Raw genomic sequence first — 16194 nt, 5'->3', positions numbered from 1 at the left:
TTGGAAGTGGGAAAGGCTTCAAGTTAAATGATGAATTTCTCTTGCTTCCCAGCACCCTGGATATCCAAGCCTTCTGGTTCATTTGCTAATGAAGATTAATTTACAATTTACATGCTAGAGCCATGTTTACTGCTCCAGTACACAGCCATCTATGCTTGCTGAAAGCTGATAGAAACAGTGCTAAAAATGTCTGTATCACTCAGGGTCCCTGCAGGAAAAAGATGGCATATTCAAACTGGACACCTGAAGGAACTTAATAATGGGACTATTTATACAGCTTTGGGTAAGGTGCAGGGAGAGAAACAAGGGAGGGGAGCTAGTCACAGTAGGAGCCCCAGGGTGGAAGGGTCACTGTGAGGGACTAAAGTTTACATCACTCAGGGTCCCTGCAGGAAAAAGATGGCATATTCAAACTGGACACCTGAAGGAACTTAGTAATGGGACTATTTATACAGCTTTGGGTAAGGTGCAGGGAGAGAAACAAGGGAGGGGAGCTAGTCAGAGTAGGAGCCCCAGGGTGGAAGGGTCACTGTGAGGGACTAAAGTTTACTTGAACCCAGAGAGAACAGCTACTGGGAGAAAGTCCCTAACAGGAGTGGTGAGCTTCGGTAAAGGGACACAGCCAATCCAACATTTCCTTGGCCAAGTAATGCAGGACACATAGGCAGATAAAGAAGGGTAGGGAATGAACCTGAAGGGCAGGTGGCAAATGCCCTGCACAGTATCTAACAGTTGGAAAAGAGTTTAAACAACAAAACCAACCAACCTTATGATATAGCCATACAACAGAATACTAAGCCTTTTATTTTTGATTTCTTTACTTGCAGTGGCCGGTAAGGGGAGAATACAAAACCTTTTAGAATGATGATCTGAATCCAGATTTTACTGACATTGCCATGGTAAGATATCCATAACATGCAGTAACTAAGTAGGAAGAGCAAATTATATAAATCAGTAAATATACTGAGACCCCAAATTTGGATATATATCAAGTATTAACAGAGGTTGACTATGTGGAAAGGGATGCAGACGATTTTCCTACTCCTCATCTATATATTTAAAAAATTTTATTTATGTACATCTTCTCAGTTTAATTCCTATTATGCCTGAGGGATCATTAAGACAACAAAGAACGCTTTGACTTGACTGGAGAACACAGAAAATATCTACTGAAGCTTAGACTCAGATCTCCTCTTAGGCTGAGCACTTTTAAAGAAAAACTCTATTACTTCTTTGTTACCAAAAATACAATAGAAAATAAGGAGAATGCTAGTGTCACTAACGGATACTATCTCAGAGGTTTACCTTAACCAGGCCAACTTTAAGAAGTCCTCTTGTCCAGGGTAATTCAACAAGGACTGCATTAACCAAATGTAAGGAGCAGTCTGTATTTGGAGACAATGACTCCTAAATCCATTAGGTATGCATATTCCCCAACTAAAGAACATCCCAAACAACCACCCAATCAAATAGCCACTGCTGGCCACTATGCAGAAGAATACATTTGAAAAATAGTGGAGAGGGCTGCAGATATCTCTTTAAGTGCTCTTCTCCTGTCAAGAGAGTTAGGGAGGAAGGCTCATAAATTTCTCAAAGAAGAATAATGGGGGCACCTGCCAGACATTCCCAGGCTGGCTGGGCTCTTCCATCTCTGGGGTGGGGCAGAGCTGTGCAGGAGGATCACCAGTTGAAGGGCTTGAACTCCACTGCTTCCCAGTCATTCTGCCACCACCAAACACCAAAGGGCCACTTGCAAAAAGCTCCACCTTTCTTAAGGTCTGCCGACAATCTAGGTCTCAGTTTCCATTCTCCAAAGCTCCAGGCACAATAATAACATTAATATCTACCATTTAGTCAACACGTCAGGAACTGTGCTAGGCACTTAAACACATCCCTAACTGGTAAAACACTCTGAAACACAGATCTGACTGCCTCTATTTCATAAATAAAGACATTATCACGGAGACTCAGTGAGGCCATCTGCGCACCAAAGTGAAGTAGATGGTGGAGCTGGGGTGCAAGGCCGCATCTGCCGACTCCTAAGCCTGAGCCTGTCTACGACCTGCATTACCTTCTAGGAGTGGCCTGGCAGACTCACGCACAACTCCACCTGTGTTGGATCACAGCTGCCCAGGACCCCAGAGCCTTTCGAGTTCCCCAGGCCTCACTGTGAGGAGCTGAGCTGGGCCCAAGCTCTTTGAGAGCAGCTTTCCTCACCTCCTGGGGATCTAGTGATGACAAAAAAAAATCAACAAGCACAGGATATGCAAAGCAGCCCTGAGGCACTAGTCAGGGGTAGGGTGGGGAGCAGCCATTAACTAATGAACTATTCTAAGAAAGCCTTATGAAGCCCTGGGTTTAGGGCCAATTGCTGGGGAAACACTTTTGAAGTTTCTCTTTAGATAGAGATGTCCACAAAAAGCAAGTATAGTATGATTCAAAAACAATGTCAAAGAGTTACAAATAAAGAGCCCTGTTAATGTTTACTATGCAAGCAAAACTCAATCTTCTGAATCCTTCCAATAAAACCTTAATTGCCTTTAAGTTTTTTCAAATTTACAATGTACCAGTACTTCAGCCACACTACAGAGGTGGCCCACAGACACCTAGACCTCAAACAGTTACTGGGTTCACTGTACCCACCTGCAAAGGTAATATCAGTACATGAACCTCCTTTCATTAAGATGCAAAGAGAAACTGGCTCATTAGCCTAAACAGCCAACTTCAATTAAGCTGAGCTTTGCCTTGATTATCTCATGTTTGTTCTCCAGAAAGAAATGGTGGAGCCCAAAGGACTGCCTGGCAATGTTACATGTTAACAGGTCATGAATATCCTATGAAGAATCACCCAGCACTCCTGACCTCTCAGGGTGGGATATGCGCAGGAGAAGGAGCCATAAAGAAAAGGTAATTCATTAGATTGGTAAAGCTGTCTTCCAGCCCATTTGAAGGATTCTGAGATACTGCCTTGGTATCAAATCAAGTTCTCATGTTCAAGGCCCTCACCGTCTGGTCCAAATCTCACTTTCTACCCTTATTTCTTATCCTTCCCTATACATACCCAACTCTATGGAAACCAAATAACCTGAGCTTTCCCAGCTCCAAGGCTTTGCTCCTGATCCCACTTTCTCTCTGCCCACCATGCCCTTTCTTCATCCCACTAGCTTCAATCTGGTTTTAACCACCACACTTGGTTCTTTAATTCCATGTCAAGTTCCACTTCTCTGTGATCTCCCCTGAAACCCCTTCACGCCCCCCTCACACCTCCTGTCTCCACTCCCCATCACCCACTGATGTTTTTCTGTCTTGACCTCTCCTGCCATTTCAGAGCATGTTGCACTCATCCTCACCCTACTCTCAAACTGCTTTATCCTATAGTTGACTGTAAATTAGCAAAACTCTGTTTTGAAAAACAAAGATAGAGCGCACCTTCCCACAAACACATACTCTAGGGCCCCCCAGAGCCAACTCACTCATAGTGCTTTTCCATTAGTGGCCTGCATCTAGTACAAGTACACCAAATCTTTGTTTACTAAGCAATAAAAATCTTCTTTTGCACAGGATTCCTCTAACTCTGACCAGAGTCCTAAGCCTCATATCTAGAGATAACAGTGCTGGAGGAATTGCCCCCACCCTGTTCCCACACTGGGAATGGAACTGGCTTTGGTTTACATAACTTTGCAGCTGCAACCCAAATACACTTGGGTAGGGCATTAAGTCTACAGATTGTTCAAATGGACATGTCAGCTGCACTGTTCCCCTTCTCTTGGAGAGCTAAATGTATCTCTTCACATCGTTCCTGGGAGACAGACCCAGTTCACTTCAAAAGCAGCTTCCTTCCAGCAAGAAGCTTGCAAGGGTGGCACTTTAACATTCCCAGTGTGTTTACTAATCTTCGAGAAACACATTCTTCTGCCCAGTAAGACACGCCATAGTTCACTGAAAAATATTTGGGTACATATTTCCAACTATTCCGTAACAATGGTTATGAAAGGAACCTGGGCCTCTGACTCCAAATGTTTTTTCCTCACTAATCTTTGTTTCCAGATCTGCCTAGCCCTCTGCCTCACTAACCCCGGAATGTGGGATGGGCAGGACACTTCTGCTGGGAGAGGCATTTGGTCTTCCAGGAGAACACAGCAGGAATAATCATGGAGGAGTGGGGAACAGAAGAGCCACCTTCTGATCGCCTTTCAGCAGCTTCTCCCCAAGCCCTACCCCTCCCTTTCTGTCCCCCTCCAACCCCCTACAGCTAACTCTGGATCTTCCCTCTTTCTCCCAAAGGACTCATAGGAAGTAATCTAGCTCTTCTCAAGCATCTTCAGGGTGAGCAGGATTCCCTCAACAGGGCTGATGGGATCCACATATTTCCAAACAGCATGTCATTTCTAGGAACTGCCCCTCCCTCAGCCCTGTTCTGCTGGGGCCTCCACCCTCACGTTTAACCATTAATGAACCTGTCCTCTCTGACCCAGGCTCCCTGAGGCTTGCCTGCCTCATGCTTGCCAGAACCACACTGGTCACAGTGTGAAGGAACTAGGGCAACCTTGGCCTGGATCCTGGTCCCAGGAGTTGGCACACAGGGGAGCTGTGGTGGGCTGCAGTCAGCCTAGCTGTCTATGACATCACGTCAGCCTTACCTCATCCCACTCTGAAGCAAAGGAAGGTGACTTCTCCAGCCTCTTCTTCCCAATGCTACAGTTGGACAAGGACTCGCTCCGGCTCCCCATTGTAGCGTCCTCTGTGGGTGAACAGGTCAGGAGATCAGAGTCAGACTTGGACAAGCTGCGGCTGAGTTTAAGTTCAGCTTTGGGTTTGCTGGTGGGAGGGGCTCGGCTCCTGGCCCCACTCCGGTCTCCTTCTTCCTCAGCACCACCAGGGTGTGGAGATGATGTGAGAGTCAAAGTTTCAGGGTGCGACCGGCTGTTGGTGGTGGGCAGTCCTGCTGTGTAGCCCACTCTCTTGCTCTGGTCCAGGACACTGGGCTGGGGAGCTCCAGGAGTATGCACGCCCCTCTCCTCCAGCTGCATGCTGACCTTGTGGCAGGTGCTCTGCAGGGGAGACCCGTCTGGATGGCTCCGGCTAGTGGCAGAGAGCAGCTGGAAAGGGTCCTGCCCCACCTCACACACTGGGGATGAGCCGTGAAGGAGACCTGAGAACTGCTCTGGGACCTGCCCGTCCTGCCCCTCTGCAGAGTCCTGGCTCCAGCTGCTGCTGCTTTGCCTGTGGTCTTGGAGTGGACAGAGAGACAGAGAAATAAAAAATTAAATGTGGCAAAAATCAACAAAGTTCCAATGCAGCTAGTGTACAGCAGAGCAGAGGAATTCAAAAACAGAGAGAGAGAGAGAGAAGCTGGATAGGCTGGGGAGAGGGAGAGAAAAAGAGAGAAGGAGTTCCAATGCAGCTAGTGTACAGCAGAGCAGAGGAATTCAAAAACAGAGAGAGAGAGAGAGAGAAGCTGGATAGGCTGGGGAGAGGGAGAGAAAAAGAGAGAAGGAAAAAAAACAGTTTCGTATTGTTCCTAATGTTCAATTTGTACCCAAAGTCAGAGCATTTATGAAATTCCAAACACTGGTCTGATTAATGCTATCTGGCAGCCTTCCTTGTTGTTAGATTTCTGTTAACGTTAATGACTAGATCTTGCTATATAAGGCGAGAAGTGCTAACTATATCCTACAGAAAGGACACAAGTGAGGACAGAGTGAGTGAACACGGAGTAAAAGAGAGAGAAAGAAAGAGAGCGCCAGTGAGCAAGCACGAGCAAGCAAGACTCGCTCCTGGAACATCTGATACATTTCCAGAAAGGCCAAAGTGTTATTTAGAGCCACCCGCCCTCCCTTCCTCTGGCAAGCAGCAACAGAGAAAAAAACAGAGGTCATGATCACAACCTGCAACTTCTGGAATTCCTTAACTGAAAGTGCAAAACAAAATAGCAGAGAAATCTCTGCTTCCTTCCTCAGAGGGGGCCATTCAGAGTTCCACCCTCATCCTTCCTTCCTCAGGGAGCACAGACTTTTTTTCTTTTTGAGAATGTGTGCATCTCACTCCTTCCAAAGCCTCCCAACTGCTCATATTTGTTTAAGTTTAACCTTAGTTGACCACTAAAAACAAAATGGTCTAATTCGTTAACGCCAGGAGACATTTGCAGTTCTCTTGAGACCTCCCTAACATCGTAGAAATCTGACACTACTAGCTCATGAGGCCAACTACTACTGTACATTCAAATACTCCTGCCCTAAAGTAGCATAAATAATTGAGCAAATAAGAATCTAACATCAGCACCACACTGGGACTTTCCCTGCACACACTTAGTCCCATTAAGATTTTAACTCACATCATCAGGGTAAATAACAACACTCTGTCCAGTACTAGCTCACATTTCAAAACTAGTATTCAACTTTACTTTCTCTATAAGTGGGATCTATGGTACATACACCAAGCAATTCCCTCATATGCCCAAAGCTCCTAAGAACTATTCATGAGATCAGAGACTCTTAGAACAAGAAGGGTCGAGTTCAACTATTTTTACAGATGAAGAATCTAAGGCCCACAGGCCTGTAGTGGTTTGTTCAAGGCAGGGCGGAGGGTGGGAGGGAGAAGATTTTAACCTGGGAGTCTGTAAATCAGGTCCTGGCTGTGCTGCTCTCTAGCTGTGTGGCCTTGGCAGTGATTTCATCTTGCTGGGCCTCAGTGTCTAGAATAAGTGGAGTGGACCACATGATCCTCAGAAATTCCTTTACTGTTATGACAGGGACGAGAAATCCAGGTCTCTCCCATGCCATGATGGCAAACTTCTCTCCCTTGGGGATACTATGGAGCCCTGCCTGGGTACCTCTCCCATTGCTGCCTGCACAGCACCCACTATCCCTCACCAGTACGCCTGAAGCCCCAAGTCCCCTCTGTAAGCTAAGTTCCACAACTGAAAGGGTAGCCAGATGACTAGAGGTGAAAAATGAGCCACATTTTATAAATATGAGGTACTAAATACAGTCTTCATTGCCCATGCACAATGCTAGTGTCCTCCAACAATGGTTCTAAGACAGCCTTTAAGGAAGGATCCCAACAACCAGCTCACACAATCAGCCTGTTTCCCTGCGGTCCGAGCAGGCACATGGTTTCATCCAGCCACCCTCTCCAGAAAAGTAGTTTAGTCTCCACAGTCTGTTCAGCTTTTGGCAAGTCTGCAGAGGCTGCAGAGGGGCCAGCCAATTAGCTCTACTTCATGGCTCTGATTACTTATCCACAGGAGCCCAGAAGTATGAACTTTGGCATCTTCCTCCTCTATACTTGACCGCTATGGGACTTTCACACCCTCAGCTCATAAACCCTACATGCCAGAGGTCAGGTCCTGAGCAATGAAAAAGCACTGAACAACTTGGCCCATTTCTCTAGGGAAGAAGAAATGCTTACTACATAAGAGTTCCATACGGCTTAACTGAGACCCCAGAAGGCCTTGACTTTGCAGCTATGAATATCACATATAACAATCGGCAGCTGGAACAAAGCTGCCCAGTGGTGTTGCATCGGGGGACCGTAGAGTAGATGATACATGACCATCTAATGGTGGTTCAGGCCAACAGTACTTCCTAGAAGAGGCTGATGGGACAGCCAACCAGGCTGCAAAATTTGCCAGAAACCTCTGGGACTATATTCTAATGGCCAGCTTCCTACAGATCCTGGCCCAAGGTGCAATGTCCCTCTGACCACATTTGAACACAAGAGGATTCTGGTAACAGGAGCACAGACTTCTACTTTTTGCCATCAGCTTCCAGCTTTTTATTTAACAATTTGGGCAGCGGTGTGGGGGAACCAACAACAAAAGAAAAACACCACAGTCCAGAATTGGGAGCCAGCCTGGCTCATACTGCCTGGGTGGACCTCAGAACCCAGGCCACAGAGAATGTTCTGACTGCTGCTGTGGGACCTGACAATGAAGGCCCTGTCAAGCAGCCACCCATTCATGCTAGCCATCAATGAAGAAAGAGAGACAGATGCCAAGAGCTCAATACTAGACAGATGCCAGAGGGAAGGAAGTGGGCAGAAAGAAGAAATGGAAACTTATGGAGGAAGGAAATATGCAGAGAGGAAGAATCTCTGAGGGTCACAATCCCCTTACAGAAACCACAATCCACCAATATTTTGTGGAGCATAAGAAATCATGGAAAGGAATTCTTACAATTTACATGATGTACCCAGGCAATTCCTAGTAAAGACACCTCGGTATCTGAAAAGCTTGTCAAGAGCTAAGAAGCTCAGGATCTTAATAAGCTGGTATTGTCTTTCCCATAAAAAATGATATCCAAGGCTAAGCTTGATTTCTTGGCAAATCAATGGGTAGGAAAGGAACTACTCAATGGTTTCTTCCTTCTGCAAAGTCAGGAACAATGTACGGTCTCTTAGGGAGAAGGTGTTAACAATATAATATACTGATTAAAAGACAGATCATGAGCAAATTACTTAATTTCTTTGTGCCTTACTATTCTCATATGTAATTTGGGAATCTTAATAGCATTTATTTCATAGGACTGTTGTGAGAATTAAATTATACATGTAAGGCATTTAGAACCATGGCTGGCACATGACAAGCTCTCAATAGTTAATAATTGTTATTATCCTCCATGCGGGATCCATTATATCATATTTTACTTGCAGATGAAACCAACTACTTCTCTGTTCCTCACAGGTCTACCACAAGGATCATCAATGTACATAAAAGTGCTTTGTAAGACATAAAGTCCTTTATAAGCAGCCATTACCTTCATCATCCTTACAACTCTTAACAGCAGAAGGAAGGGACAGAAGGTAATATGGTGAGAGGGCTGAAGTGAGAAACTCTGAGACAGGCCCCAGAACTGTCACTGTAACCACTCAGTCCACCAATAAGCATGGACAAAGCATCTGCCTTCAGGGAGCAGCCAGGTGATACAAAGATGAAGACACCAAATCTGCCTCAACCAGCTGTTGGAAGAGACTGGCATATCAGAAGTAATTAGAAGGCAAAAATATATAGATGCTTTAAAAAAGGCATAAACCATATGCATGGAGAGCAGAAAGAAAAGTGATTAATCTGAACCAGGAAGCTTCTCAGAAGAGGCAGCTTTGAGCTGGGCCTTGAAGGAAAAGGAAGGCCTTGGGAGGCTTAAAGGGAAGTAGAAATACATTAGAAAAGGCAGACACACAAACCTCATGCCTAGGGACTAGTGGAGTCACAGAAGAGAACCCTCAGGCCGGAGGCCTTCCTTCTGATGGAAGTCACTGTGCTCCCCACCATGGACCTACACTGCTTCCAAGAGTCCCCTCACACCACTCTCAGCCCTCCTCACAGTCTGCCCTTCTAGGAGAGAAAGAAGGAGGCAACAGCACACAGGGAGGGAGGGCTGTTCTTACTCTCCCCACACATCAAGGCCAGCTGCTCTACTGAATAGGGCACACCAGCGTGCTAATTCCCAATCCCATCAACTTCCGATCTTTATTCATTCTGGGTGTTCATTTTCCTTTTACCCTGTGAGCTGCTGAAGCAAGGGGTCTTCTGTGCAGCATTTTAATTACTATGATGATCCATAGGAATCTCTAGGGCTTTTGAATAATAACTTTTTAACATTTACACATTTTCAGTCACCTCTGCCCATTTAAATTAGGGCTGAAAAATGCAGCTCATGTGAGGAGTTGCTAACAAATCAATCCTCAGACCCAGAGGAGAAGGCTGGAAAGCCCAGTTTCCCAGATTGTTCTGCTGTCTTTGTTCCATCAGAACCGGACTCTTTCAATTGCCAAGTCACTATGGCGAGCATCAGAAACCATGTATGTCCTGGGGAGAACTCCTAAGTACATGGCTGTTGTTAGAGGGTCACCATGCTTTCCCCCAGAAGGAAGGTCCTGACTAGGATATGCATACATTTGCTGAAGATTGTGATCTGTTAAGACAAATAGATTAACAATCCATTCTAGTTCATAACAACCTGAGAAACAGGACAAGAGCTGGAGTGGGATTCAAGAGGCCCAAGTTGTAGTCCCAGTCCTGTAGCTTTTCCTCCCTGGGTCTCTTTATAAAATGAATAGCTGGGATGTATTCTCTAGGGCTTTGAGATTTAATATAGTCTGAATCTGTGACTTGATGACCTCTCTAAGGTTCCTTCCAGTTCTATGGTGTTAATAACATGAATAACAGCATGCTTCTGACAAAATGGTTTTAGCCTCATGGTTAAAAGCATGAGCTTTAGATTTAGCGAGTCCAGGGCTTAAGTCCCAGCTCTAACACCTATCCTCTTCTTCCTCATCTATTAAACAGGAACAAAAATAGCTGCTACCCTGAAGATATATCTTGAGATACATAAGGACATAATCAGTGTAAATGAACTCAGCAATGGTGGCTGGCCCGTAGAAAACATTTGGTAAACAGTAGCTACTATCATTATCATCATTTTTCATTTACAACCATTTCTGAACTCTTAGCTCATCATGCTAATGCTGCACGCAGAGGTTGGTTTCCTTTCTCCAGACTCCTCCAAGAAGACTTTTTCTGAGAGGCCCTGTAAACCAGGCAGGCTAAACTCAAATGCCAGGGGAGGTCAGTAGGCTTGGAGGTTTGGTTCAGGGCAACATGTAACGGCATGGTAGAGAGTCTTCAGACTAGGACCTATTGGTACTTATCTTGGCGTGCATAGGTACAGCCCAGCTTTGGGATTTCAGACTGTTATGTTGACTTGGTCCTGATTACCTTGTTACCTTACGTCTCCCCCATTTCCTTAAACTCCTCCTGAAGAGTCTATTCACTGCCTACCATTGGACTTCTGGCTCTCCAAAATTCCCTATTTTTCAATATACCAGCTTTGCCTGGATCAGTTTCCAACCAGCCATGATATCTAACATGACTAATTTAACAGCACATTTGCTGTCTTTGTTTCCCTTGATCTTCTGCCAGTTCCTGTACTGGGTATTCAAAGCCATTTGCTTCCTCTTCTCCAGTTGCTGGAACATTGAGCCCTTTTAAATACTCAAGAAACAACTGACTGAGTCCTATACAAATTCACCTAACTCAGCTGGCTTTCAACAGCTACCCTTTATTAAGTACTAGGCATTTTGTGCCATGCACTATGCTAAGCATTTTCTCTTTAGTATTCACAACAAGGCTGGCTGGTTAGCTTAGTTGGTTAGAGCGTGGTATTTATAACACCTAGGTCTAAGTGTTCGGATCCTTGTACCAGTCAGTGCCAAAAAAAAAAAAAAATTCACAATAACCATGAGGTAAGAATTAGTATCCCTACTTTATGTATAGAAACTGCAACTTAAGGAGGTTAAATGACTCCCTCAAGGTCGCCAACCAATAACTGGTAGAGCAAGAATTCAAAACATTCCTGATTACCAGGCCCACTCATCCCTTTATTCATCTCTTGCAAACTATACCACCATAGATCAATTCTCCATCTCTTCTTGCTCTTTTCGAACGATCATCTTTGTCCACAGCACCTGTACTCTTGGAGGATAATCACACCAATTTCCTCAGAAGACTTAGATCAGGCAAACATCCTTAACTATTCTCAAAAATATGTCAACATTTGGAGGTAATTTCATCTCTTCCCACCTACCTCAGAGAAGTTCTCTCCCCATCTAGGATTTACCAATGGACTTCTAATTGCCTAACCCTTTTTCTAGTCTTCATCCTTCTAGCTCTTTCTATATCACTGGATGCTGTTTACCATCTGACCCCAGTACCCACTCTCCCCTTCTTCCTTGGTTATGGGATTTTTAGATAGGTTCAAAGCCAACTAAAATACAGACTACATTTCCCATCTCCTTTGTAGCTAAGTATAACCACATGATCAAGTTCTGGTCAATGGGTTATAGGTGAAAGCGGTATGTACAACTTTGGGGAACTGTCCTTGGTTATGGGATTTTTAGATAGGTTCAAAGCCAACTAAAATACAGACTACATTTCCCACCTCCTTTGTAGCTAAGTATAACCATATGATCAAGTTCTGGTCAATGGGTTATAGGTGAAAGCGGTATGTACAACTTTGGGGAACTGTCTTTTTTTTTTTTTTTCCTTTTTGTCTTTTTTCGTGTCCGGCAACGGACCGCAACCCTCAGTGTCGCGCCCACACCGGACCGGGACCCGCAACGGGATCGCAACCCTCGGCGCTGCGCCCGCCCCTCGCTCAGCCAGTGAGCGGAACCGGTCTGTATGTGGGATCCGAACCCTCGGCGGGAGTGCCGCCACACTCCCAAGCGGCGCACTGTAGCAGTGCGCCACCGGGCTGGCCCATGGGGGAACTGTCTTTAAAGAGACTTTCTCCCCTTCCTTCCTGATGGCTTGACCTTGATTGGCCATCTTGAACCATGAGACGGCAGAAGGAGACTGGGTCCTTGATGATCACAAACTGCTATCCAGTCCTGCACTCCTGGACTTCTGTGTTGTTAAACTGCAGTTATTTTGGGTTTTCTGTCACATTCAGCCTTGTCTTCTAGGATACTGCATTCTTATAGTTATCTTCCTATGTTTCTTTCCTCTTGTGCCTCTAAATATAAGCCCTATTCTTGATCTCTTCAATCTTTTAGTCTTTCTCTCAGCAATTGGTTGCTTCTCTTTGATATTAACCATTACCTCAACTTGGATGATTCACAAATCTGTATTTCTAATCTTAATATCACATGTCCAAGTGTTTATGAAGTATCTTTACCTGGATGTTCTCCTGGTACCTAAAATTTAGGGGCTGGCCTGTGGCTCACTTGGGAGAGTGTGGTGCTGATAACACCAAGGCCACAGGTTTGGATACCTATATAGGGATGGCCAGTTAGTTCACTTGGGACAGCGTGGTGCTGACAACACCGAGTCAAGGGTTAAGATCCCCTTACTGGTCAACTTTTAAATAAATAAATAAATAAATAACACCTCAAATTTAGCATACTCAAAATTGAACATAACATTTCCCCTCAAACATGCCCCTCCCTCAATTCACAATTGCTATTTGTACAACATTTCCTCAAATAACCAAGCTCAAAACCTCAGAATCATCCCAATACCCTCATTCTTCCACATTTTGTTGTATGGTCCTGTTATTTCTATTTCCTCAGTACCTCTTCCATCCATACATTCCCTTCCTATCATTTCCCACTGTCCCCCTAAATATGCACTCTAATTACCTTCCAGAGACTCCTTGAAGTCTCTTGACTTTAGGGTATCCCTGCGTCCAATCTCTCCCAATCTAAGCAATATAAGACTCCACAGTTATACATTCTTTTTGTTTTGTTTTCTTTTTGGTGGCTGGTTGGTTGGTACAGGGATCTAAACCTTTGAAGTTGGTGTGATAACACCATGCTCTAAACAACTGAGCTAATTGGCCAGCCCCCAATTACACATTCTTAAAGGGTGGCGCCTATCCTGTCACCCTACTCAAAAAGCTTCAATAACACTGCACTATCTCTGGAATAAAGACTGACATTCAAGATCCCATACTCTATGACAAGTTCCCTTTGTTCCAGCCAAACAGGATTACCTACCATTCTCTAAACATGCTCTCTATCTTCTCTCATTATCTTACTGCTGTTTATGCCACTCCCCCTACCTGGAACAACCTGTCCTTCCTCCTTACTTCTGCCTATCAAGTACAATTCTCTATTTTAGGGTTCAGCTCAAATGCTACTTCCTTCATGAAGCCATTCCTTATCTCTTACACTGACATAATTTATCCCTCTTTTGAACACCAAAATTACTTTAATGTTACTTTTATACAAATTTAACATATTCTGCCCTCTTTCAATTATTTCACATATGTCCATGTGTACATATGTATATGAAAGGCTGTCAATACATCTTGTGAAAGAAAATTTAGATGCGTAGTTCACGAAGCTTGGACTTGTTCTATAACGGGAAAAAAAAAATGAACTCTTCCTATTCAGAAAAATAAATTGACAAGAAGACAGTTATACAGCAGGGCTTTTGGCAGGAGCTCCTCCAATAAAAAAAGGTGAGAGAAGAGGAAGTTGCTGAAGATAAGGTATATTAGTCCATTTTTGTTGCTTATAATGAAATACTTGGAACTGGGTAATTTATAAAGAAAATGAAATTTATTGCTTCCAGTATCTGAGGCTGGGAAGCCCAAAGTTCATTTGGTGGTGGCAACAGTGATCCAGGGGTCTCAAATTGCAAGATGGTGGAAGCAGAAGAGAGCAGAAAGAGGGAAAGACAGATTCTCCTCTTCTCTTAAAGCCCTCAGAACCACGCCCCTGACCATCATTTTTAATCCATTTACTACTGCATGGTCCTATAATCCAATCACCTCTTCAAGGCTCCACCTTTCAATTACCATAATAGGATTTCCCACCCTCTTAACAGTCACAGTGGGGGCTAAGTTTTTAATACATAAAACTTGGGGGACACAATTTAAGTTTCAGGGAATTTGGGGGGGACATAATTCAACCACTACATAAGGCTTAATTGTTAAACTGTCTCATTTACATTTTTTACCTTCAGAAAAAGCATCCAAACTTACTCCTTGGCATCAACCTTGAAAAGCTAGCCTGGACTTCCAGGTAAAGATAATAGATTGGACACATCTACCTACTTTCTCTTCTGCCTGAAATCTCACTACACCAACAGTAAAAGCGAGACTGTAAATGGGAGCAAACCTAAAAAAACAGTCCTAAACTGGCAAAGGGAAAAGTCAAGATTCACACTGTAAAATTTCCCAAAAGCTCAGGAATTGGCAGTACTCTGATGGGGGAGTAGAGGGAGAAGCTAAAATAACAGTTTCCTCTCTTTTAAAAGGATTAAGGTCTTCATACTCAAGCACAAACTGCACACAAACCCAAATGTAAAGTTCTCAGGAATACTGACTTACATATCTAAAAAACCTCAGAAGTGTAGTTGCAAACCAAAGAGTCCACATGTATCACTGTCTTCAGATAATCATTCATCATTGTCCTAAGCTAAGTAACTTCTTCACCTGGACCCAAGCACTTTGAGTGGATGTGGCAAAAAAGCACCACAGAGAACAATATGACTTTTAGAGTGTTTGGCTATCCATTTGCTATCAAACCTGGAAAGTTATCCACTGATTCTCTAAGTGGTAATATGTCCAGAATGTCCAGTGAGTAGAGTCAAATACTAAAGAGAAATAAATGACTAAGTCATACAAAACTGGAAACTGTTTGCAGTTGTACTTGCTCCGTATAATGATTTCAGAAGAATTTTTCTACATTTGAAACAACTTTAATAACAGGAGTACCCAACTGGATAAAACTATCATAAAACCATGTAGGCCTAGTGCCTTTTTGAGGGATGGGCTTCCTTTGTGGATCTACTAAAGCTTTCTACTTCTGTAAGTTTTTGTCATTTCTACAGGCAAAAATGGCATTTCTGGGTAGGAAAATTCTTCAGTGTGAAAGATTGTCCTGCATGGTGCAGAATGTTTAGCATTTCTGGTCACCAGACAGTAAATGCCAGTAGCAAGCCCACCTCAACCAGTCATTGTGATGGACCAAAAACTCTCCCAGACAGTTCTAAATGCTACTGGGGGGATGGCAGATACTCTAACCACATACAATTTATTCCTATAAGTCCTCTTATTATTAATCTTTTAAATCTCTGAATTTGCTAATAAAAATAAACAAATAAAGAGAAAAAAAGATACAACAATCACAATAATTCCTTGAACTTGTTAAAGAACAAAACATATGATGTTGATGGGGGTGGGAAACAGGGAGAGAGAGGAGAGAAATGGAGGAATTGGTAAAGGGCCATGAAAATCAACTACATTGTATAATGATAAACAAAATAAAATAAAATAAATAAATAAATCTCTGAATTTGTGGTTATATATTCTTTATGTCAGTCCATTTAACCATTTTTTTTTTCCTTGATCAGAACTGTCAGAGATCTTTTTTAAAAAGCAAACAAATTTTCATTTTAATAATGAAGTCTATTTCTTTTTGGTTTCTTTATTTCATTATTTCTGCTTTACTTTCTTTCTTTCCTAAACCATAGCATAACATACATACTATAAAGTATGTGAAGCATACTTTCTGCTTTTAACTTTATTAATTCTTCTCTGCTACTTCTTTGTTCCTTTCCTGTTTTTTTTTTTTTTTTGGTACCTGGCCAGTATGGGGATCTGCTACCTTCTTTTGGTTAAGTTTCTTTCTTTCTGTTTTTTTTTTTTTTTTAATACCTGGCCAGTATGGGGATCTGCTACCTTC

The 16194-nt window shown here is 43.4% G+C and overlaps 1 protein-coding gene across 3 annotated transcripts in view; it reads right to left on the bottom strand.

Moving 5' to 3' along the window:
• ANKS1A (ankyrin repeat and sterile alpha motif domain containing 1A) overlaps positions 1 to 16194 on the bottom strand; it is a 112719-nt gene that overhangs the window by 65699 nt on the left and 30826 nt on the right. For all 3 annotated transcript variants that reach the window (XM_008572415.1, XM_008572416.1, XM_008572417.1), the window contains one exon: positions 4641 to 5230. In XM_008572415.1, the coding sequence (XP_008570637.1) occupies positions 4641 to 5230 (590 nt within the window). The remainder of the gene's footprint in view (positions 1 to 4640; positions 5231 to 16194) is intronic.

Source organism: Galeopterus variegatus, unplaced genomic scaffold (assembly GCF_000696425.1).
Source record: "Galeopterus variegatus unplaced genomic scaffold, G_variegatus-3.0.2 Scaffold783, whole genome shotgun sequence".
Classification (NCBI taxonomy): domain Eukaryota; kingdom Metazoa; phylum Chordata; class Mammalia; order Dermoptera; family Cynocephalidae; genus Galeopterus; species Galeopterus variegatus.
Note: the sequence above shows the minus strand (reverse complement) of the source record. Positions and strands in the feature narration are given on the sequence as shown.